Raw genomic sequence first — 25128 nt, 5'->3', positions numbered from 1 at the left:
CCATTGGGCATTAATGGGGTGATTGTGGAAAGAGACTGACTGGTATCCACAGAACAAGTCATCATATCTGTTTGATTATTAAAATCCTTCTCTGTTGTGGTGCTATGATATAAATGATTGTGAGCCCCCACCCCTTCATACATTGAAAACTTAAATGTGGATGGTAACAGGAGGTGTAGCCTTGGGAAAGTGACAAGATCGTGAGGGTGAAGCACTCATTAATGGGATTAATGCCCTAATAAAAAGGCCCAGAGAGCTGTCTTGCCCTTTCACCATGTGAAGAAACAGCAAGTTGGTGCTATCTGTGAAACGGGCCCTCCCTCACCAGCACTAAATCTGGATTTCTTGGCCTTCAGAACTGTGAGAAATAAATTTGTTGTTCAGAAACTATTCAGGCTGTGGTATTTTGTTATAGCAGCAAGTTAAGACTGACACATGAAATCAACCTTTAGTGAGCATTCACATGAGACACAAACATCTTTATAATGTTTTTGCATTCAGAGAGGTCTGTTTACATAACTCTGTTCCAGATCTCCTTTTCACCAATTTTCAAGTTTTATTCTTTCCAAGTCTCCAATCATCCATCCAAACCAGTGGCAAAGGACCAAGAATTGATATATCCTCATGTGCCTGGCCATTTCTCCTTCCAAGCAAATACAAGTGTACTGCTTAAAGTTCTGCCCACTGGAAGGATTTTTCTTCTCTATTGTCTTTCAGGTATATCCCAGAAGGGGATTGTAGTACTTTAGCTGTCTACTTTCAAGTAGTGTCTGCATATCATAGAACCCTCTGTGTGTCAGATATGAGTCTTCTCTTCCTCTGTCAGCTAATGGTAGGAAACTTCCCATGAGACCATGCAAGCTGGGAGACAGAAGGTCATATAGCAGGAATAGGGGCTACAGTTATTTGGATTACTTCTTCATGTTACTTACATATGCCTTCAGGGCCTACTTAGGCCTGGTCATATATATACCACTTTAGTTTGAATATGGAGTATTGCTCTGCATGCCCAACTTTATGGCTTGGTGAATCAGATAACACCCTGCTCATGATGAACAACTCATGTCACATGGTAACTTGGTGACCCATGGGTAAGGATTTTATCTCTACTAAGCCCCAGGAACAGGTTAAGAATATTTTTCAAAAAAAGAATAGCTATCTGTGGAGAATGGTAGGGTTTTGCTCCAAAATACTAAGGGTCTGCATTTAAATTTCACCTATAGGGCTCTACCAAATGCTGTAAACAGCATCCCTATCTTTCATTGATACTTCAAGCACAATTTTATCTGCTGGATCATGTGGCCCAAGCAGCAAAGCATTTACACAGCAGCCTGGACCTGTTGTAGAACCTGCTCTTATATCTGAGACCCACTCAAAATTAGCAGTTTTTCAGGTCACTCAGTAAATGGGCTAGAGTACCAAACCCGAATGAGGAATTTGTTATCTTCAAAATCCAAAAAGAAAGGCCTACTTGGCACTGTGCCTCTTCTTTTGTTTTAGGAGGGGCCAGGTGCAATAACTTACCCTTCACCTTAGAAGGGGTATGTCAACATGCCACGCATCATTATACCCCTAGAAATTTCACTGAGGTAAAATGTTCCTGAATTTTCATTGGATTTATTATCTCACCCAATGGCATACAAATGTCTTACCAATAAGTCTAGAATAGTTGCTACTTCTTGCTCACTAGGTCAGATCAGCATAATGTCATCAAGGTAATGGACCAATGTGATATCTTGTGGAAGATAAAGGTGATCAAGATCCCAGCAAAGTGAATTATAACATAGCACTGGGGAGTTGATATGCCCTCAGGGTAGGAAAGTAAAGATGCTTTGCCAGGCAGAAAGCCTCTAGTGGATCTAATAGACAGGGATGGAGATAAAGGAACCTGCCAAATCAATAGCAGCATACCCAGTACCCTCAAGCAATGAAGCCATATCTGACAATTAGGGTCTCCATATGGTTAAGGTTACAATAACTTATCATAATTCCTCAGAATACATGTCTTCTGCATAGGCCAAATAGGTAAATTGAATGATATGTAGTAAGGGTAATCACCCAACATCCTTCAAGTCCTTGATGATGGCACCAACCACTGCAATCCCTCCAGGAACACAGTATTACTTTGTCTTACCATTTTTCTAGGTAGAGGCAAGTCTACTGGCTGCTACTTGGCCTTTCCCTACCGTGATAACCCTCACTATACAGCTCAGAGAATCAATGTGGAGATTCTGTCAGCTACTAAACATGTCTACTCCAATTATACATTCTAGAAACTGGAGAAATATCCACAGGAGGCATTTGGATACCACTGTGCCCGCTGTGAATCAGACCTGAGCTAAAACTTTGTTGGTCACCTGACCTCTGTAAGTTCCAACTCTGACTGGTGAACCACAATAACATTTTGGGTCTTATGGAGTTAGTGTCACTTCAAAGCCAGTGTCCAGTAGCCCCCTGGAATGATGCTTTTATTTCTTTTTTCCTAATGCACAGTTGCCTTGGTAAAAGGCCAAAGGTACCTTTGATGAAGGATAGTGGAAAGTTGAACAGTATAAAATTTTAGTAGTGTTGGTAATATTCTAGTGTCTTTCCTCACGGGAATACAATCTCTCCTTTATTCAAGGGCCTCTGAGTCTGTGAGCTGGCTCAAGCCATGACTACTTTTTTTAATGATTCAAATAAGACTTTTGTTCACTCAATCTAGAACATTTTTGCTTATATAGCTCAAGTAAAAATTTAGTAGGCTTTCTACCTATTTTACTTCTAGAAACACCATGATTCATTAGCCAAATCCATAAATCTGCATGAGTTTAGACTATTCTAATTGCTATTTTGACTCTGATGACCATAACCATAGCTGCATCCACCTTGCTTTTTGTGGCTGAGTGCCACCACATGATCCAATTACTTCCATCGCATTAGGTTTCCCAGTTTAGTGACTACAGCGAGAACTGACATAGAGACAAGAGCAGTCAAAAAGCTCTTCAAGGGCTCGGGTTGTAGCTCAGTTGGTGGAGCGGTTTGCCTAACACGTGTGAGGCACTGGGTTTGATCCTCAGCACCACATAAATATAAATAAATAAATAAACAAAGGTATTTTTAAAAAAGCTCTTCAAGCATTCGAGATTCCCCTCATAAATTTATTTCTCACAGTATTGGTAAATGGTATGTCTTATAGACCCTCTTAGTGTGAGTGAGTAGGTATTAAATGATAAATTCATCCTAACATTCCAATTTCCTTAAATCTTTGAATCCCTTCCTCTATATTAAACCAAGGCAGGTATGGCATTTCAGATTCATTCACTGTGTGCCACATTTTGGTCCATGTTTCAGCCAATCAACCAGCCAAACTCCTTGAGCTGCAACATTAATGCAAAATCTGCTCAGTGGGCCTGTATCAATACTTTTGTCTAGATCTAACTTTATATTCCTTCCACCATTATTTCAAATCTTCAGTATCTATTCCCACACATGTTCCCTAGATTTCTATCTGTACAAATTACAAAATTCAAGTATTCTTTTGTAGTCTATTGTACCTCCTCATGGATCAGAACTATTGCAGGAGAGATGATGGTAGATCAATCTATGGCATTGACAGTATCTTTAAAAATGTGCTAAAGGATCCAAACATGAAAGCCTCTCTCCTTTCATTCTTGACTTAATAATACCTCTATCTTTTGTCATATACTCTTTATCAATAGGGATGAACACAGGAATCTTTTGAATTAGTGGCCTATTGTGTTGAATCAGTTATGTGTGCTTAATATACACTTTAAGTGGAATTATTATATTAGCTTAAATTATTTAGTTTTTATACTTAATATAATTACATTATACACAGGCATACTCTATCAGTGAACATGAAAAAAATCAGAAGAAAAGGAAAACAGCTTTAATCCAAGAGGATGGAATGAAAGAAAGGAGAAAGGGAGGGAACAAATGGGCAGGAGGGATTTTTATATCAGACCTACAGGGTGAATAGAAACCTGAATGAAGTAATCAGAAAAAGTGTACAGGTAACAGCCCTGCCACTTACTTGCTATGTGGCTTTGAGCAAATCACTTGATAAGGACCAAGACTTTACTTTCTTATCTGTGAAATGGTCAATTGAAATAACTGAAAAATTCTCTTCTATTTTCCAAATTGTCTTGTTTTGTTTGTAGTGTTGGGGATTGAACCCAGGGTCTAGCATAAATTGTTATTCTAAGAACCACTTTCTTTACCATTTTGTAGTTTTATGCATTTATGAAATTTAGCCTCATGAGACAGGAATTAAATTGTGAATCCTTATTTCCAGATAGGAGAGTTTCAATAAATAGAGACTAAATGATTTCTCCAGACCCCTCAAGTAGTTGATAGTAGTTTGTTTGATAATATGAAATATTATGGCCTGATATCTAAATATGAAGCCTTTTCCCTTATTCTCCTGAAAGGTGCTTTCAAGACTGACTTAATAAGAAAAGAAATACATAGCACAATTCTTCTATATGATTGACTTTTGCTTGGCAACTTGAGATGAGTGAGACCATCTGTGTGTAGTGTATAACAAGCCATCCCAGTAGACTAATAATAAGATATGAGGTCTTACAGTGAGCCCTAAGAAATGCTAACCACCTTATTTTTCCTATAGCTGTACGATTCTGTGACCGGTGCCATCTGATCAAGCCAGACCGCTGCCATCACTGCTCTGTCTGTGCCATGTAAGTGACAGCAATATTCCCCCTGGGCTGAGCTTGGCTACCGATGGTTGCCTAGACAACAAAATGACTGATCCTAACATGCAACCATGCCTAGATAAGAGCATTTCCTTTCAGTCATAATGAGTACATGCCAAACACCCTCACAGGAATGATGATGATTCAAACTATTCTAAAGATAGAAAGAAATATAATCACATTTTAAAAATAATCTTTTTATTTTAGAACAGCTTTAGATTTATGGATTTATTATGAAGATAGTTCTCATATGCCCAACACCCACTTTCCTCTATTATTAATACCTTCTATTAGTATGGTACATTTGTTACAATTAGTGAACTAATATTGCTACATTATTTTTAACTACAGGCTATCCTTTGTTTAGAGATCCTCAATTTTTTCCTAATGCCCTTTATCTGTTCTAAGATCCCATCCAGAATAACACATCATATTTTGTAGTTATGTCTCCTTAGCTCTTCTAAGCTGTGACAATTTCTTAGACTTTACTTGTTCTTGATGATCATGACAGTTTTCAGGATTAATGGTTAGGGATTTTGTAGAATGTTCCTCAGATGAGTTTTTTTTTTTTTTTTTATCTTGTGATCCTTAGACTGGGGTAATGTGATTTGGGGAGGAAGACCATAGAAGTAAAGTGCCATTCTGATTACATCATATCAAGGGTACAAATAAACATGACTCATCACAGCAATGCTAATCTTTATCATCTGCCTCAAGTAGTGTTTGTAAAATTATTCTCCACCCCCTCCCTCTACTGTACTCTTCAAAAGGAAGTTACTTTGCACAGCCCAACTACAGGAATGGGAAATTATAGTCCCTCTTCTTTTTTTCAATAACTTTATTTATTTATATTTATTTTATGTGGTGCTGAGAATCGAACCCAAGTCCTAATATGTGCTAGGTAAGCACTTTTCCACTGAGCCACAACCTCAGCCCCTCCCACTTTTTGAAGATGGAGTGTCTGTATAAATTATTTGGGATTCTTCTGTATGGGAAGTGTACATTTTCTCTCCCATTTACTTATTTAGTCAATCATTTATTTATCTCAATATGGAGGCATGAATATTCATTTTTCTATTTTGTGCTATGACCCAGTACTACTGTATTTATTTAATTTGTGGCTCAAATTGTTCCAGCTTTGGGCTTCTTTGAAAGGAAAACTCAGATGACTCTATATGTCATGTTCCTATTTCTGCCTCAGGAGCCTTGGTAGGCTCTTGTGTGCCATACAATACACGATTACAGGAAGTGCATTTATTGCATTAAACTACCCTGCTTCTTTTTTAATCAACAAAAAATAAGTCCTAGCTTTGTAAAACCATTTTATGTTAATATATGTAATCTTCATGCCTTTCTTCTTGTATACCTTTTTAAATGTTTTTTTAGTTGTAGATGGACACAATACTATTAATTTATTTGTTTTTATTTTTATGTGGTGCCAGGGATCGAATTCAGTACCTCATGCATGCTAGGCAAGAGCTCAACCACTGAGCCACAACCCCATCCCCTCTTCTTGGATGGTTTTGCCATTCATATTTCTCTTAGTTTTGATTCAAACACAGACTACAGCCATATGTTTTTTTTTTTCCTGTGCTTTTATTAAACTGAGTATTGAACAAAACTAGAGGGGATGCCTTGAACCTTTTCTGTTGTATCAATATCCTGGAGATCCCAATCCCTTTTAAAGGTTGGACTTTTAAGTGTGTAACTTGCTGCCAGCATAATCCTATAAAGTATTTGTTATGATCATCTCATCCTAGGAATAACAGATACAATGGTTTTGAAGTTGCTGTAATGGAGATCTGGGAACAGGTATACTGGATCTATGTAAAAATACTGGTGAAACCTTGAGTTCAATTTTGACATGTTGCTTCATTTCCACAGCCTCACTTATCGCACTGTATTTTCTCCCCTTTGTAGGTGTGTTTTAAAAATGGACCATCACTGCCCTTGGTATGTCCCTTTGATTCATTTCTCTCCTCTAAAAGGGTCAAAGTTGTTCAATATGCTCACTTTCCTAAGCATAGTTGTACCATGCCTTTTTCTGTCATCATAATTCACTGGGCTTTGTATTTGTGTGGGGTAAAATTTTAGAGCATGAATAACCATACCACCAAAGGTATAGTAGAGAGTTCCTGGGGTCACAAAGCTAATGGTCTCCTGTCCATTAACTTTAGCAATTGAGCATAGTAATGAAATATAGCACAATATTTTTCTTCTTGTAAGTTACACAATTTATTTTTGTTTCTAGCTTGCTTGATGTTTGAAATAGTGTAGATTGTTAAATTCAGCAATTGGTTAGATTTTGTACATCAGATCTAGAGAACCAGTGAAATCACCTGATTACAAAAAAGAACAAGCCACAACTCTACCAAATGTAGCTGCTAAGACTTTAATAGTTTTTTAGCAACCAATATCCAGGTTTGCTCGGGTGTGTCAGGAACTAGTCCAGAACTATTAGATGTTTCTGTGCCTGTAAATGAAAGGAGAAACAAGTGAGATGTGAACTTGTTTTTCCAGTCTGTTCCTATTAAGGGACTTTTATCTCTGTTGGGTTTTACATGACACATAATGAGACAGTAGGAGTAACATGCTTCCATTGCTTAGTCCACTTATATGTCAGTGTGTTTTCAATCAATAGGTCCTGATTTCAAATTAGTTTTTCTTTTTTTTTTTTAGGGTTAATAACTGCATTGGATTTTCCAACTACAAATTCTTTCTTCAGTTCTTAGCTTATTCTGTTCTTTACTGCCTGTACATTGCTACAACTGTCTTCAGCTATTTCATCAAGTATTGGAGAGTAAGTTACAAATTCTGAAGGGTCCCCCACAGACAAACATACACTTCAGTCTGTGACATTATTTGTCCTATAACATTTTACATTTTTAAATAGCTAATACTGAAGGAACCAAAGGGGTAAGCCACTAAAAACAAAGTTTTCATGTTATATACTCTGAGACCAGCGGTTGCTGTTTAAAGACTCTAGTTAAACAAGTTTCTGTTTGTGTATGACAATCTTGCTAAGGCCCTCAGTTACCTAACCTCTTGACTCCTACCAATTCTTTAAGATGTACTTCTGCAACTGAGTTTTTTTTTTTTTTTTGAGAGAGAGAGAGAGAGAATTTTTAATATTTGTTTATTTTTTTTTTTAGTTTTCAGTGGACACAACATCTTTATTTTATTTTTATATGGTGCTGAGGATGGAACCCAGTGCCCTGCACATGCCAGGCAAGCGCATTACCACTTGAGCCACATCCTCAGCCCCAACTGAGTTTTTAAAACCTCCTTCCTACAAGTTATATTTTTGAAAAATGTTGGAACTAATTCAAATCCCTGGTTTCTAAAAAAAAAGGCTAACAAAGCACTCCCCTTTGAACATGAAATTAGGTCAAAGGAGACTTGCAAAATTCCTACCATATAGAGAGATACACTAACATACCTTCTCATGTGACCAAATGAACAGGAAAGTCTTTCTTTAACTTATGATAAACCCTGGGTTGGAAATTAGGAGAACTGAGATGTAATACTGCTCTCATTACTTGCCTTACTGGCTCATTGCCAAGATCAAATGAAACAGATGTTGAAAGTGTTTTGCCTTTCAAAATATAATTCTAATAATTACAATGAAATCTCAAATACCTTGCTTTTATCTTTCTCCTAGTTGAAGATATCAGTCATAGGTACAGACCCTGTACATATGTTTATAGGGTCTGGCAGAAGTACAGTGAAATATGTTATTTTTAAATTTCATGCCAGTGGACTCCAGAAGAACCCTCTTCCATACAATTCCAGTACAGTTACTAAGATATCCATGATGAGCGTTGTCCAAACTTATCCTGAATAGCAAAAGACAAATGTGGCAGAGAAAATATTTATTACTTTAGGAACTGCACAAGCACATTAGCTAGAGAGGTAAAGCTGTGGGAAAGAACATGAATTCTGTGGTCAGAATATAAATTATAATAAACCGGAGCAAACAAGAAAAAGACAAGGCAGTGAGAAGGTAAATTGCTGAGAATATTTAAATTATAAATTAGTGTTTTGATTCCTAGTAGTCTAGAAAATATAGTGTACAAAATTATAGTGATATATGCTTTCCATTCCCCTTCAACTTGCTTAATCGATTCAAATATTTAATAACATTAAGAATAGGGAATTATATGATAGATATCAAAATCTGCAATTCAAAGACTCAAAGAAACTATTAGCATAACTAACGAAGTTTTTTCTCATACATTTTCCCCAAATAGGAAATGTTTCACCATGCTAACATCTTAACATTGCTTTTACCCCTTTGCACAGCACAAGATTTATTTTCTATTGCTCAGGTTTCCATGACCTATTTGGCATTCTATCCACACACTGAGCTACTACTCTAAATGTGAAGAAAATCTGCTGCATCCAATCAACAGGGAAAGTGTCAGCCTTGATCTTCACTACAGACCTTTCTTGGTACTTAACACAGTAGGCAACTGTTTAAAAACCACCCTTTACCCTCATAACAAAGTAAACAAGATTGCATTTCACATATTTTGCCTTTAGCCCTCCTAGCCAGCCAATAATCAAATACCACAATGCTAGCTAGGTGCTGCATGCTTTTCTTGTGCTCTTGAAAGATGATAGTTGGATATGAATTAATCACAAGAAACATGGCCACATTCACAAGCAATACCAGGGCTGAACATACCCTTGTCCTTTTCCTATTCCCTCATTTTTTCTCCATGATATCCTAGCTTGTGCCTGACATATGCGAGGCAAGGAAACCTGTCTCTGCTTGCCCTCATAATGAAAAGGGCATTGACAGTTCAAGAAAATGATTCCTTGCAGTCTTTCCAGCCAAAAAGCTCCTTAGTGTGGTTTGAGGATGGTTTTCTCAGTTTAAATCAAATCTCTCTTTAAAATAAAAAGTAAACACTGCCATGTATTTTAAAAGCCATTTATCAAGGAGACAAGCTGTGTTTCTAAGAACAGCAACTTCTATTTATATGATACGTTGTGGTTTTTGAAGCACTTCCCTTATTTCATCTGATCCTCAGCACAATCCTGAGAAGTAGGCAAAGCAGGAATTATTAGTTTCATTCAAAGGTGATAAGAATGAGGATCATAGTAGTTAAGTGACATGCCAAAGATCACCTAGCTTGTAAATTTCAAAGTGAGAATTGAACCTAAGTCTGATCCTAAGCCCAGTGATCATATATACTATACCTTGTCCTACTGCCCATTAGGGTTCTGGTATGGAAAAGCTTTAGCTCCTTTGGAATAAAGGATTCAAAGACCGTCAGAATTTCTCTATCCTCTCAATATTAACTTAAACAACAGCTACTTTGATAGGAGATTGATCCTTGCCTTATGCAAAAGTAGTAACACATATCTCCCACACTGGGCCATGAATCTCCTCACAGAGGCTATAAATTATTTTAGAAACACGATAGTAGTGTCATTCTACCAATATTCCTCTGAATTGCCTCTAGTGATCATTGCTTTAAGCAATTTAGCTTGGTTGTCTCCTGAGAAGGTATTTTTGAGTATAGGGCTGTAACCTTCTTCAAACTAAAAAAAATTAAAAGCTTAATATTAAGAACTCTATCAAGGGATAACACAGTAGATACACAACACAGTAGATCACAAGCTTGAGGCAAGCCTCAACAACTTAATGAGACCCTGTCTCAAAATAAAAATAAAATAAACAGTAAAAGCCTGTCTCAAAATATAAAGAACTAGTGGTAAAGCACCCCTGGGTTCAATCCTCAGTACCAGAAAACACACACACACACATACTTTTAACTATTACTGGAAAGTATTTTGAAATATTTCAAATTGTTTCATCTTGCCAGAAAAATGACCAGCATGGGAAAGGAGGAACTAAGCAATAGTATTCCTCCAACTGCTCACTCCAAATTAAAAATGTTTTATAAAGTTCTCTTCAGAAGACAAAATGTTACATGATATGCATGCTACAGAACTTTAGAACATTCATTCTGGTCTAGAATTACATGTTTAAAGAAAAATTGGTGCCACATGGAAAATAAGATGTCCCAGATAACTATAAAAATCTTTAGCCACCTACTTTTACATTGCCAGTAAAATCCTTCTTGATTTGTACTGTCTAAACAGCTGTTCCACAGGATCTAATATACCAACACATTCCACTTCAGCTATAAAAAAACAACCATATAAAATGTGCAGCAGCTTTAAAATCAGGTCATGACTTATAGGTAGGACATTTTAAAATTCTATGTATGTGTTTTAACTTCCTACATTCATCACTATGACATTTTCAATAGCCGTATGTCCAAGGAAACATGACATATAAAGAATTCTAGAATAGCCCACCTTGAGATAAAAGGATGGACCCTATGACATCAAAATCACCTCTAACCAACAATTCATATTTCTCAAACTAAATGAAATATGACCTTTATGCTCCAAATATTCCCTTTTCACATTACCCTTTTCTAACTGGTACATTATATACTCTATTTTACACTGAATTGCACTTAAGCAATGATCTATTCTAGGCTTTGTAGACTAAGAGCATATCTTTAATGAGGTATGATCATGAACAGAGAACAATTTTGTAAAAATTTTTTACAGAATCTATTTTTTAAAATTGTACCTAGATATTTTATACATGCAAAAAAACTATAACCTATGTAGAACAAGTAGCCAAGCTTTCCCATTTTAATCTTTTTTTGTTTATTATTTCTTTTCTAGGGGGAATTGCCCAGTGTTCGCTCTAAGTTCCATGTCCTTTTTCTCCTCTTTGTGGCCTGCATGTTTTTTGTCAGCCTTGTGATTCTCTTTGGTTACCATTGTTGGCTTGTCAGCAGAAACAAAACTACCTTAGGTAAGACTGAATATTAAGACTAGGAAAAAACATTGGGCTGGGAATGTAGCTCAGTGGTAGACCACTTGCCTAGAATGTGTGAGGCCCTGGGTTCAATCCCTAGTACTGCCAAAAAAAATACCCCCAAAACATATTAGAGTTTATCAGATTGATCTGTGTTTTTTTTCCCTGAGGAAAAGAAAAACTTTCAATGAAACATTTTAGCTTTAGTGACATCTCTTTGACTCCAATCTGAGACAGGTGAAAATACATTTTACCAAACTGGAGAACCATAGTGAATGAAGCTTATAGACTAAAGAGAGCATTAATAGATAAAACCCTACACAAAACCAAAAATGGCTATTGCTCTTTAGAGTGTGTATTGGGTAATAGCTCCCCAGATTCACAACTCAGAAGACTTAAAAATGTGTTCACATGAGGAAATGAAGGAAAGAATCAGTACAGAAGAAAATGTTAAAAGGAGGAAATGAATGTCAGTAAAGATAGAAGTATCTAATTTATTGAGTACATCCCAACACAGAGCCTTCAGAGTGAATTCAAAGTCTTGAAAAAGAATCAAATAACTGAATATCTGTAGTTATTAAGGAACTGTGTAGGTAGCATGGGAACAGGAAGCATGGGAACAAGAAACATGTTGAACAAGTTAGTCTCTAGAAAATAAGTGTAAGGTGCTGGGTGTGGTGGCACACGCCTATAATCCCAGGGGCTCCAGAGGCTGAGGCAGGAGGATTGGGAGTTCAAAGCCAGCCTCAGCCAAAGCAAGGCACTAAGCAACTCAGTGATACATTGTCTCTAAATAAAATACAAAATGGGGCTGGGGATTTGGCTCAGTCATTGAGTGCCCCTGAATTCAATCCCCAGTATCCTCCCAAAAAAGAAAAGAAGTGTAAGAAATAAACCTTGCTTGTTATTGAGTATTTTATTTCTGATGGATTCCAGTGCAATTTTTTGTTTTTGTTGTTATTTTAGTAATGGTAAAAAAATGTTTAAAATTTCTACAAATCAGTACACAAGAAGTAAGGAGAAAGTGATTAAGAGTTGAATGTTTAATTAGAATAAACTTGAGGAAAGTTTGGTGCAAAAGCTATTGCAATTTGGGAGTACATTTGCTAATAATACTAACAGCCAAGAAAGTATTTGCTTCATTTTCTAAATCAAATATATATGTAGCACTTAGTTGCTAGGGTGGTAAATTAGCACATTTGGCTTAGAGATCAGCTACAGAGTAGAAAAGTACTAAAAGCTTCATGATAACAGGGTCTGAAAATAAAGCACAAATGGGAAGTGGTCAGATGCAGCCGGAGTCCCACAGTGAAAGTGTTTGCTTAATGGGATAAATGTGTGTCTAAAAATAATGTGCACTAACGTGGTCCAATTCCTCATAGTCTTTGAGGTGATTATAGTTCACCCATTGACATTTTATCTGGAGTAAAACTCAGTTTCTTACCTTGCAGGCTTCAGTGTGAACATCTTCATTTCTGAAACGTTTCAAAACCAAATCAATGTCATTATCATCTCTTTATGTGTCATTACTTTGGTCCCAGCTCTACAGATGGAAACCATTTGGCTGTTGTTGCCACTTAGATTCAAATAAAGTGTTGTTAAATCTGTTCCTTCACTCCTGAAATCCAGCAGTACAAATACATGCTACTCCCATGGCTGCTTAATTATTTCTACCATAATGTGTTTCCCCTGCCTTTTTCAAAATATGAGTACTATTTCTTCATATGGAATTACAAACTTACCTGGTATTAAGTGATTAAACTGATTTTTACAAATTTGACAGTAACTAAGAATGAGGGACCTATACTAACACAGCAAGAAGATATCATAGAAGCAAGTTACATTCATGGGGAACTGTAAAATCATGACTGCTGAAATTTGTTCCTTTATTTCTTTCTTCCTCTTTCCCCCCCACCAACTTTCCTACCCTATTCTAGAGGCCTTCTGCACTCCAGTGTTTACAAGTGGCCCAGAGAAAAATGGGTTCAATCTTGGCTTCATCAAGAATATCCAGCAGGTGTTTGGAGATAATAAGAAGTTCTGGTTAATACCTATTGGGTCCAGGTGGGTAATTATTACCACTGAAAGAGGTTGATGATGTACTATGATTTGAAGTACCAAATTCAATTTTGATTATAGTATATAGCGGGTCTCTGTCTAACATGACACTCTGTTTCCCAAGTTTTTAATTTCTAGGTTAGCAAAGACAAATCATGAGGCAAGCATATGATAAAATAGACATCTTCCTGTCTTGTTTGTGGCAGGGTAAACTAGTACTAATCTTTTATAAATTAATTTGGTTATATGTATCAAAACTATAAAAATGTACATATTTATTGTCCCAGTGATTACATTTCTGGGCATCTAACCTAAAGACAGAGATGAACTATGTACAAAAATGTCTCTCGTAGAATTATTTACAGGTAATAAATCAAAAGCAACATAAATATCTTACAATATAGGTATATATATGTATATGTATATATATATTCCTATATTATAGAAAAAAATATATATATATACCCACTAGATAGATTATTATGTAGTCAAAAGTAGTGGATATAAGATGATGTCACACTAAGAGGACATGCATAGTATATTATCTGTGAAAAGGTAAAATCCAAAATGGTATGTATGCTGATTGAAAATATGAACAAGGGGCTTTGGTTGTGGCTCAGCAGTAGAGCGCTTGCCTCGCACGTTCGAGACCCTCAGCACTACATAAAAATAATTAGTGAAATAAAGGTATTGTTTCCAACTACAACTAAAAATAAATATTTTAAAAAGAAAATATGAATAAACATATAGAGAGAAGAAAAGAAAAAGGGGAAATATGACAAAAATACTAAAAGTGGTAAGGGAAATAGTCTCAGTAAATAGTTTACATTTCTTAATTTTTCATATTTTGGATGAAATATTAACGTTATTTTTGTGAAGGAAAAATGAGAAGAAAGAAAGATTGATTTATAGATTGTGTGTAATTCTTAAAACCACAACAAGAATGCAGAAAAGGAAATGAATGAGAAATCAGTACAGCCAAAGCTTGTGTCCTCTGAGTAACTTTGTGAACCAGATTAACCATTAACAAAACTAGCTCTGCAACAGTTTGTTTACTGGCTTTTTGCATCCCCCTTTAGATATGCTCCTTAGACAAGGATACAATTATGTTCACTTATTTGAAGAAACTTTGCTGGGGTTAGGTGGTAACTAAGGCAAATTTTCCCCTTCCCTTCACTCATTGCCCTGATACTTCCTCTGCACCAGTTAGTGTTTTATAGACGCATTCGTCTAAAATGTGATACATATTCTACTCTCCTGACTATAAATCACAAGGCAAAACTATGTCACTGGGTAATGTTGGTTAATAACTGTTACCAGCAATTATCTATACCCTGTTCACAAACACATGCAGACACAAATGCACACCATTACCACATCAAAGGGAGGTCTAAAATGATCCTTCTCTGATATAAAAACAAAAGCCTCATTTACTTATAATCAGTAACATATTATCTGTACAGTAGCATCAATAAACTCTGTCAACTTTCGATTAATCACATTCATGAACAGGAGAAAAGGCATAGCTCATATCAAATGAATAATCCAAATCACTCAGATTTAAATTTGGAATATATTCAGATATAGAGACACAGGTGTTAGACCAGGTTACACTTTGAACACTTGAGTCTCTATCAGTGAATACATTCCAAATTTAAATCTGACAAACTGTAACCTGATCTATCCAGGACCACCACAATTCCTTCCAATATATCTGATCTGTTAATGGTCAGAAATTAACCAGAGAAGTGACCCTAGGTTACCATAAACATCCACAAAATATACCCACAGGTGGATAATTGTGCCCAAAATCTGCACTCTAGGGATACCTCATTTTGGCTTTTTCTCATAGTTCCTAATAACCTTTCTTCTATGCAAGCCAAATAATGATAAGGTACTTGGGGAATTACCTATCACCAGTTCACAGCAGCTTATCTCCACTCTATTCACTCATTCTCAGTCTACTCATCTTCCATGAATGTTTAGAATCAAACAATAAGATAGTGGAATTTAAGTTGGCATCGTCATCATTAAATAATCATGAAGCTTGCATATTGCTGTACTGGGCATTGTGGACAACAAGTTTCTTACAAACAAAAATAGTCACTGATGTGGACATGCAAACACAATATGGAAATTTAAAGCATTACAATGATGCTATTATAAGAACCTATTTCAGGTTTTAGAAAACAAAACCTATATTATAGAAAAATATATATATCCTATTTCTAAGGATTATGACCTTTACAAAAAGTGTGTGTCTACTGCAAAATCTCACTGCCTTTCTTTCCCTCAGCCCTGGTGATGGACACTCCTTCCCTATGAGGTCAATGAATGAGTCACAGAACCCACTACTAGCAAATGAAGAACGATGGGAAGACAATGAGGATGATAATCGAGGTGGGTTGTCTCAGAAGGAAGTCTTTTCTCTGCTGAGCAGGCTGAGCACTATAGATCCATGTTAATACAACCAGTGTAATGTGTCGTGAGTAAATCATATCCAGAAAGATTTTATAAGCATGTCAGCCTCTTAAGTGCCCTCTGGATGGAAGATGGTAAGTATGGCCAGATTTGTTTAGTGGAATTGGGTAGCTTAGATGGGATTAGATGGCAGTTTAGGAGGTTCCTTACCAGCTTTGCAATGTCATGATTTATAATTTTTCAGATAAATCAGGAAACCTAATAAAGTGCTGTGCATGTATTCACATTACCAGCCCTATTTCTCTGCCTGTTGGTAGGCCTACTTCTGTGACTCTAACATTTGCTTATGTTGCCAATACCAGCCATCCAGAGAGTAATTTTTAGCTGTTATTTCAAATAAAACAATAGCTGGTACTGTTTTTAAATAGAGACTTATAATAGTTACCACAAACAGTACTTGGGATGAATGAGATTGTATGAAGACATGGAAAAGCAATGAGTTAGGGAGCAGAGGTAGAAAATAAAGCTTTCTCAATGTTCACCCAGTTAGATTATCTTGGACCAGCTTCTCTACTTCAAAGTCCAGTTTTAGAAAAAAAGTACATTTATAGAATAAAGGAAAACAAAACAGCCCTGGATCCATACATACAAAAGAAAACAGTTAATCACCCAACCCAAAGAATTTACAGTAGAAGAAACTCCCTCATGTACCTCCTGATGACTACTGGAAAATTAACTATATTTTGACCTACCAGAGTTCAGCCTTCAGTCTTTCTGAATAGACTTGCTTACTGTAGTCCACAGTAATACAAACTCTTAATTTGACATTTAAAAACCCAAATTCTAATAGAAATCTGAAGGAGTCTGGACATGATTTGATATAACTCCACAATGGGAAAAAAAACATCTATGAATTGTATTGGTAAGCAGAAAAAATTTAAGTATAGATGTAGCACCACATCATAAACAAGCTACTTTTGAAGCAGTTTTCAATTTAAGACTTTGTAAAAAACATTCAATCATTTAAAAATTGTTTATCATTTTATATTTGATAAAGTACTATTTGCCTGCTTTTTCCAACCTTTGACCTTTGCAACCATTGTATTAGGTAGACATTATTACAAATACCATCCTCATCTTATAACTGAAGAAATTTAGATTATGATGTGTTAAATAACTTCTTCAAGATCACAGAGCAAGAAGGTGATAGAACCTGGACTAAAAAATGCATCCTGATTCCAAATCCTGGGATTTTTTTCCCCCAGTATGATGTTATGTCTCTAATGTGAACAAATACATATGAACCACAGTGATGTGATTTGGTGCCATCTTGCTCTCTGAAGAATTCAACTGAATCTTACATAATTCATAAAATCATAAGACTATTAAGTCTTCTTTAGTGAGACTATGCCATATCACATAGATGAGTTTTTAAACTTCATTGAACTCATTTTAGCATCTAACAACTTTGTTAGAAAAGGATGCTTTTCTCTAACACAAGTTCTCAGGCTCTGCTATTTTTCCAGTTGATTCTATGTTTCTCTCAGTTTCTCCATTTTCTATGCATAACTGATCATCCACAAATAGTCCTTTCCCAGATTCCTGGGAAAGGTGTTATAAGTAAATTTATGTGAGTTGAACTTAATTTCCTTTAGAAATGATGACAGGGTTTTATTCCAGCCCAAAATAGTCTGTTTAGTTTACTATAAATCATGTACTTTTTCATTACATAATGAAAACAACTAAAATGCTAAAATATACTAATAGTGGCCTGTTAAGTAAAAATATAATATCATAGTCAGGAACTATATGAAGTTATCTTCTTTGAATTCCCTGCCTTATTTTAATACAGAAAAGTACTAGGTAAAGAAACAACTTCAGGGATGGGGTTGTGGCTCAGTGGTAAAGTGCTTGCCTAGCATGCATGAGGTACTGGGTTTGATTCTCAGCACCACATACAAATAAATAAAGTAAAGGTCCATTAACAACTAAAAATATTTTTAAAAAAGAAACAACTTTATGAATAAAGGGATTTAAATGGGCTTGTTTTATGTGGCTTTTAAAAATAAAGTTTTAATGAATGTACAAATGCACAGAAAAGATATAAATCAAGTACACAGATCCATGTAGTCTCCTGAGAATATTTAACAGGCATCTTTAAAAAACTTTGTAGAGACTTGAGATTACATTTTATCTTTTTAAGGAAGTAATCCAGAAACATCTATTGTATTACTACTTGTGGTCATTCCTGTAGCTTACATTTAAAAATTAGAGATTACAATATAAGTCTTTCTACAAATTTGTTCAAAATTGGGATCCATTTCCTCTTAACTGGATAGGTAGCATCTGTGGTAACTATCCTTAAGTGTCATGAATAATAAAATGGATATGACTGTCAGGGATATTTTTGAATGGAAACTGCTATGAGTCAAAGCCTACTTATATGTGAAATGTTAAAGAAGCCCTTGGCCTTCTCAGAAGCAATGTCTTTGGAGGACATTTAAGATCCAAACTGTAGCACAAAGGAATAACTCTTATAATTTTCTTCTTTATTTATTTTTGTTGCAAAAATTTAAGGTGTACAACATGAAGTTTTGTGATATATATGCATAGGTAATCACTATGGGTAAGCAGTTTAATCATCTCTTAGTTAACTTATTTTTTGTGATAAGAACACCTAAAATATACTTTCTTAGAAAATTTTCTAGTATACAGTATCATGCTATTAACTATAGTTCATATACTATACTTTGGATCTTTAGATTTATTCATCCTATATAACTTCCACTTTGTATACTTTGGCTTACATCTCACCATGCCTACCTACGCTGCCTCTAGTAATCACCCTTCTGTTCTGTTTCTATATATTTGACTTTTTTGTTATTTTGTTTCCTCATATATGAGAGATCATGCAGGATTTTTCTTTCTGTGACTGGCTTATTTCAATTAACATTAGGTCTTCCAATTTCATCCATTTCTTTTTTGCAAATGATAGTATTTTCTCTTTTTCAAAGCTGAATAATAATCCTGTGTATGTGTGAATTTTACAATTTTTTAATCCATTTATGCATCCATAGACACTTGTCATTTCCATATCTTTAATATGCCACAGTGAACATGAAAAATGCAACAATGAACATGGAATGTACATATACCCAAAAGAGGAATTGCTGGGTCATATGGAAGTTCTATTTTAAATTTCTTGAGGAACCTCCATTTTCCTCTGTTTACCCTAGTGGCTATACCAATTTACACTCCTACCAACAGAATGCAAGGGTTCCCTTTTCTGTATATTCTCACCAACTTATTATCTTTTGACTTTTTTTGTGTTGTGCTAGAGATTGAACCTAGGGCTTTATATCTTTGTATATAAAGAATGTTCACATCAATTCATGTCTTCATACATGTACTTTGGGTTTTTTTTTTTGTATTACAATTCTTATTACACATATATACCACAATTTTTCATATCTCTGTATATAAAGTATGTTGACATAGATTTCTAATATAATTTCAAATCAGATCATGTGATGGCTCTAACTTTGTTCTCCTCCAAACCCCTCCCAGGGCTACTTTGACTGTGGTTCCTTACAAATTTTATGATTTTTTTTCTATTTGTGAAAAATGCCCTGGGTATTTGGATATGGGTTGCATTGAGTGTGTGGATTGGTTTGGGTGTTATGGATATTTTGACAATATTGATTCTTCTAGTCCATGAAGATATCTTTCCATTTATTTGTGCCTTCTTCAGTTTCTTACATCATTGTTTTAATATTTTTAACATATGTATCTTTCACTTCCTTGGTTAAATTTATTCCCTTTTCCTGCAAAGTGATACCAGCTTAGGGGATGGGGTGATACAGGCAAAATGAAACTATCCTTTTTACCCCTTTTGTGTGATCATTATTGAGTTGTTTCTTCCACTGTGGATACAGCTTTTTGTTGGTTTTTTTTTTTTTTTGGTTATACATGACAGTAAAATCCATTTTGACATAATTATACAAGCATGGAATATATCTTTTTCTAATTAAGACCCTTTTTAAATGGACTCCTGAGCTGTTCCAGAGTTATTTTCATTTATATATAGCTGCCAAAATGTTGTTCTTTGTGCACGAAAGGGAGGCTAGTATCTCCAACTCTACCATCTTGCTAATGTCATCTGGAAGTGACTCTTTTTCCCAACATCCCTGATAGAATAATATTAGCTGTCTCTAAAGAAGTTCTTATCCAGAAATACTTTATAATAAATAGTAATACAGCCCTAATTGGTTTTGAAGATCTTACAAAGGAGGCATAAAAGGTTTGTTTTCACATTGACTCAAATAAGCAACTTCAAGTGACCTATAGCCCTCATGTAGGGGTTCTCCTTAACACTCTCCTATAAGGTTACTATCTCAGGTGTGGATTTGCCCAGACTATAAGAAACCAAGGCACCTGAGCCCTGAATGGTATTTGTGAGATTTAAGGGTCTAGGCTTAACTCTGATGGAATCAGAACTACTCAGAGAAAAGCTGTCCCACAGTTTCCAGGGACTTCCCAGTTCCTCTTACTTTCAGGCACGAATATCAACTCATAGTAATGGACCTTTCAATGAATCTCTTGCCTAGACCCACAAATTTGAGTCTTCACAAAAACATTACCAAATACATTTATTTTGTGGTTATTTGGCAGGAAATTAACTCAGTCTTGACTTTGATATAAATACTTAAGGTTAGCATTTGCCAATTGTAATTATGTAACCTCTGTCCATTAGACTTACTTTATTTCCTAGTAGAGACTGTAAAGTCTGTTCCTTTTCTCCTTCTCACCAGTGCTTCTATTATCCTAGTTTGAGAATCCAGTAAAGAGTTCCAAGACAGGATCAAGCCCCAGGGTATGTGATAATTATGCACAACATATTTTATTTATTCGATATCAGTGTATCAACTATAAGAGGAAAAACGTTTCAAAAGAATCTAGTGGTTGGGCTGGGGATGTGGCTCAAGCAGTAGCGTGCTCGCCTGGCATGTGCAGGGCACTGGGTTCAATCCTCAGCACCACATACAAATAAAATAAAGATGTTGTGTCTACCGAAAAACTGAAGAATAAATATTAAAAATTCTCTCTCCTCTCTCTCTCTCTTTAAAAAACAAGAATCTAGTGGTAAAAGAACTGAACTTTCCTTAACTAGCCATAACTGCTTTGAGCTCCAACTAATGAGACTAGATATGAACTCTTTGATTTCCTTTGATAATTTTTAATAGAGTATATCCCAAGAGGTATATTTTATAAAGTAAAAAATCTTTATAAAACAAAACCAAAATTTGCTTTAATTTGCCAATATAGCTTTCTGATGCTAATGATAACTAGTACTTGGAGGAATTAATCTCCTCCTTGTCAAATGCTGAACACGTACCCAGACAAATAATAATTTCATCTTCTAGTATATGAAGTGTTTCATATGTAGCTAATTTTCTACTCCTTTATTTGGATAAAGCTTTCTTTGTTTGACAGCCATTACTATTGCTCAATGTAGAACAGGTTTTTGATTTATTTTTAATCTGGTAGTTTCTGCTGCCATGACAAATCACCTGCTAGAAAGAACAGCAGAAGAAATAAAGCAGTATTTATTGAGAGCATGCTAAAGTTACAACATTGAGCCCATAACAGGTTTTAAACAGTACAGTCTCTAAACGCAAAGGTCTTACATTTATCTGGGGAGATAAGACATATACCTGAAAAGCTGTCCAATAAAACACAATACAGGATATGTTATTGACCAGATGAGCTGGTTTTTAGATTGACTCAGCCGGTAAATTGATATTAAATTGGGTAGGACCTCGGATACAAGACTAAGAACTTTATTCTGTGGGTGATGAATTTCTGAAGGTTTCTGAGCAGGGGATTGATCTGAGAAAAATACTATTTTCAGAAGATGATGAAATGATACTCCTATCAAAGCACACTTTCATTATAGGGCTGAGATTGCTCTAATCCCTGGACCTTCTGAGAGGACTGGTGAGAGCCCTTCTCTTCTTCAGAACTCAAACTCTTCGAGTACATCCTGTATACAAGAGCTCTGGTTCAAAGACAAGAAGTCTTTCACATTAAGAGCTTTGTTGTTTAGAAGAAGCCTCTTTGGGTGATATTCTGTGCAATCATCTCCCAGTGAGAGATAGCCATTGAATCTTACTTGAAGGAAACCTTACTTTATCACTTAGTTCTTCGGGCCTAATCAGACCTATGATTATGCCTGAGGAACTTTAAATGCTGCCACAGAACTTAGGGTCCTAATTTAAATTCATGTTTTCTGCCTCAAAAATATACTTCCTTAGGTACCAAATTGCTCTTATTTATTCCCATGAATAATGGAAGTAGGTACAGACAGCTATGGAAAAGCCCTTAGTTTTAGTCAATTCTTTCCATCTTTCCACATAGGAATTCAGAATAAATTGATAATTAAATGGGGGGGAAAGGGTGATTTCCTATGGGCTAGGCTGGTCACAGTGTAGATAGAATTGGGGCCTTAATGATTAGATAGGATATGGATTGGTGGCAAGGAAAGAGACAGAAGATATGAGGAAATTCATTGGTTGTAATTAATAAGACCCCAAACTAAGTGAGGGGGACAGGAAGAAAATAGTTTGGCTCTAGTAAAAGTTTGTACAATAGGGTCCTAGATGGGAACCCACTGAAGTCAAAGAGCTCGTCAACTGCATTTCCTTATTCTCTGCAACCCCAGCAAAACACAGTTGCACATAGAAAATGATGGTTAGCAGCCATAAAGAAGAATGCAATTGTGGCCTTTGCCAGTAAATGGATGGAACTGGAGACTATCATGCTAAGTGAAATAAGCCAATCCCCCCCCCCCAAAAAAAAAAAAAAGAAAAACGAAGGCCAAATGTTCTCTCTGATATGTGAATGCTGACTCACAATAGGCGGGTGGGAAGGAGAAGGGGAGGTTCACCAGAATGGATGGGGTGGGAGTGGTGGGTGCGTGAGGGGAAGGTTGGTGATGGGAATGGGAAAGACAGTAGAATGAATTGGACATAACTTTCCTATCTTCATATATGAATACACGACCAGTGTAATTTCACCTCATGTACAACCACAATAATGAGAAGTTATATGTGTGTATAATATGTGAAAATACATTCTAAAAATAACATGTATAACTAAAAAGAACAAATTAAAAATTTTGAAAAAAGAAAATGATAGTTGGGTTCATCAGAGGGCACAGCTGTTAGTTTAATGACTATTATGTGCCAGATGATTTTCAGGCTTTGTTATATTTAATAATCATAATCACTTTGTGAGCTGTAAATATTAAACAACCCTATTCTACAGAAGAGGAAACTCACATTCAGAGAAACCCAAAGTCATACAACTAAGTATGCAACAGATACTGGTTCCAGAGTCCAAACTCTTAACCACTGTACCACCCAGTAGCTCTCCTTTGTGCCTATTTCCTTTTTTTGTTTATAGACTTTTTAAGTTCCATTCAAAATAAATTATCTCAATGTCTGTGACTATTTCACCAAAAATAAAAGAATGGAAAAACATAGGGCTCTGACATGGCAAACACTTCCCAGCTTTGCCACTAGGTTGGACTTGAGACTGTGGAAAGTACCTTCTACTCTCTGACCTCATTTTCAATGCCATGGTGTCCAAGCTATCTTCAGCTCTAAGGTGTGATTTTTAAAAAATATTTTTTTAGTTGTAGATGAACACAGAATCTTTATTTATTTATTTTTATGCAGTTCTGAGTATCAGACCCAGTGCCTCACTTGTTCCAAGCAAGTGCTCGACCACTGAGCTACAGCCCCAGCCCTAAGCTGTGATGTTTTATGGGCCCATATAATACTCAGGATTCAGTAGTCAAATTAAATAACCACAACCTGTAATTTTTCACCAAATAGTTTCTTTCTTTGTTTCCAATTCATATCGTTTGATTTTTTAGTTTGTTTTTAATATTTATTTTATTTTAATTTGTTATATATTACAGCAGAATGCATTACAATTCATATTGCACATACAGAGCACAATTTTTCATATCTCTGTTTGTAACACAAAGTAGAGTCACACTGTTCATGTCTTCATATATGTACTTAGGGTAATGATGTCCATCTCATTCCACTATCTTTCATACCCCCTCCCTTTCCCTCCCTCCCCTCTGCCCTATCTACAGTTCATCTAATCCTCCCATGCTCCCCACCAACCCCATTATGAATCAGCATCCTTAAATCACAGAAAACATTTGTCATTTGTTTTTTGGGGATTGGCTAACTTCACTTATCATTATCTTTTCCAACTCCATCCATTTACCTGCAAATGCCATGATGGTGATTCCATTCCCAGTTTTCTTTTTTTAAAAAAGAATGCTATTATATACTAAAGGACATTGTAAACTTACATTTTAATATACCTCATGTGTCCTGAAACCAAATATTTTATTCATATATTCTCTATATGCACATAGTTTCTCCCCTTATCACCTCTATCTAGCATTTGGCCACCAGTCTATCAACGACCTATTCTCACACCTGTCATTTGCCTTTGCTCAAGAGTAGTAATTCTAGGTCTCATCCCTGAAAGGATCAAACATAATATACTAGGTTAGGGTGGGGCTACTCCTTTGGGTAAGTAAGCAATCTGCAAGTAACATGATCCCCATGGTCTCTAGATAAGAAGAGAGTATCCATGCCCTTGGCTCCTAGAAAACTCATTTCATGCAGTAGTATCATGGATGTTCATTTTACTGTTTTACCTGCATTGTCCAGTCATAAACTCTGAATTAGTATGTGTTCCTGAAATAATGCAAGTCTTTAACCATTGAGGTCAGAAGGCACTTCCGAGGGGATACATCAAACATGGTACTATGGAGGGATATAAAGATAAGTGAAAAGAGGCCTCTGCCCTCAAGAAATTCACAATTGCAGGGAAAGATGAGAAAAGCCCTTAAGTCCAATGCATTTGATTGTGAGCATTTCTATAAAAGTGATGCTATTAATTACATACCTAATGTAGGCTTAGCCTTATACTAAGCACTGTGTGATACATATGGTGTGTGATTGATGGTTAGTGATGCTTAAACTATATCAATAA

The 25128-nt window shown here is 35.8% G+C and overlaps 1 protein-coding gene across 1 annotated transcript in view; it reads left to right on the top strand.

Annotated features, from left to right (window-relative positions):
* Positions 1–25128, top strand: part of Zdhhc15 (zinc finger DHHC-type palmitoyltransferase 15) — a 112262-nt gene that overhangs the window by 62852 nt on the left and 24282 nt on the right. The window contains exons 5-10 of the mRNA XM_046462121.2: positions 4631–4700; positions 6636–6668; positions 7395–7515; positions 11430–11562; positions 13503–13629; positions 15920–16023. Of these exons, the coding sequence (XP_046318077.1) occupies positions 4631–4700; positions 6636–6668; positions 7395–7515; positions 11430–11562; positions 13503–13629; positions 15920–16023 (588 nt within the window). The remainder of the gene's footprint in view (positions 1–4630; positions 4701–6635; positions 6669–7394; positions 7516–11429; positions 11563–13502; positions 13630–15919; positions 16024–25128) is intronic.

Source organism: Marmota monax, unplaced genomic scaffold, assembly GCF_021218885.2.
Source record: "Marmota monax isolate L192 unplaced genomic scaffold, Marmota_monax_Labrador192_F-V1.1 WCK01_AAM20220418_F8-fsc00192, whole genome shotgun sequence".
NCBI lineage: Eukaryota > Metazoa > Chordata > Mammalia > Rodentia > Sciuridae > Marmota > Marmota monax.
Note: the sequence above shows the minus strand (reverse complement) of the source record. Positions and strands in the feature narration are given on the sequence as shown.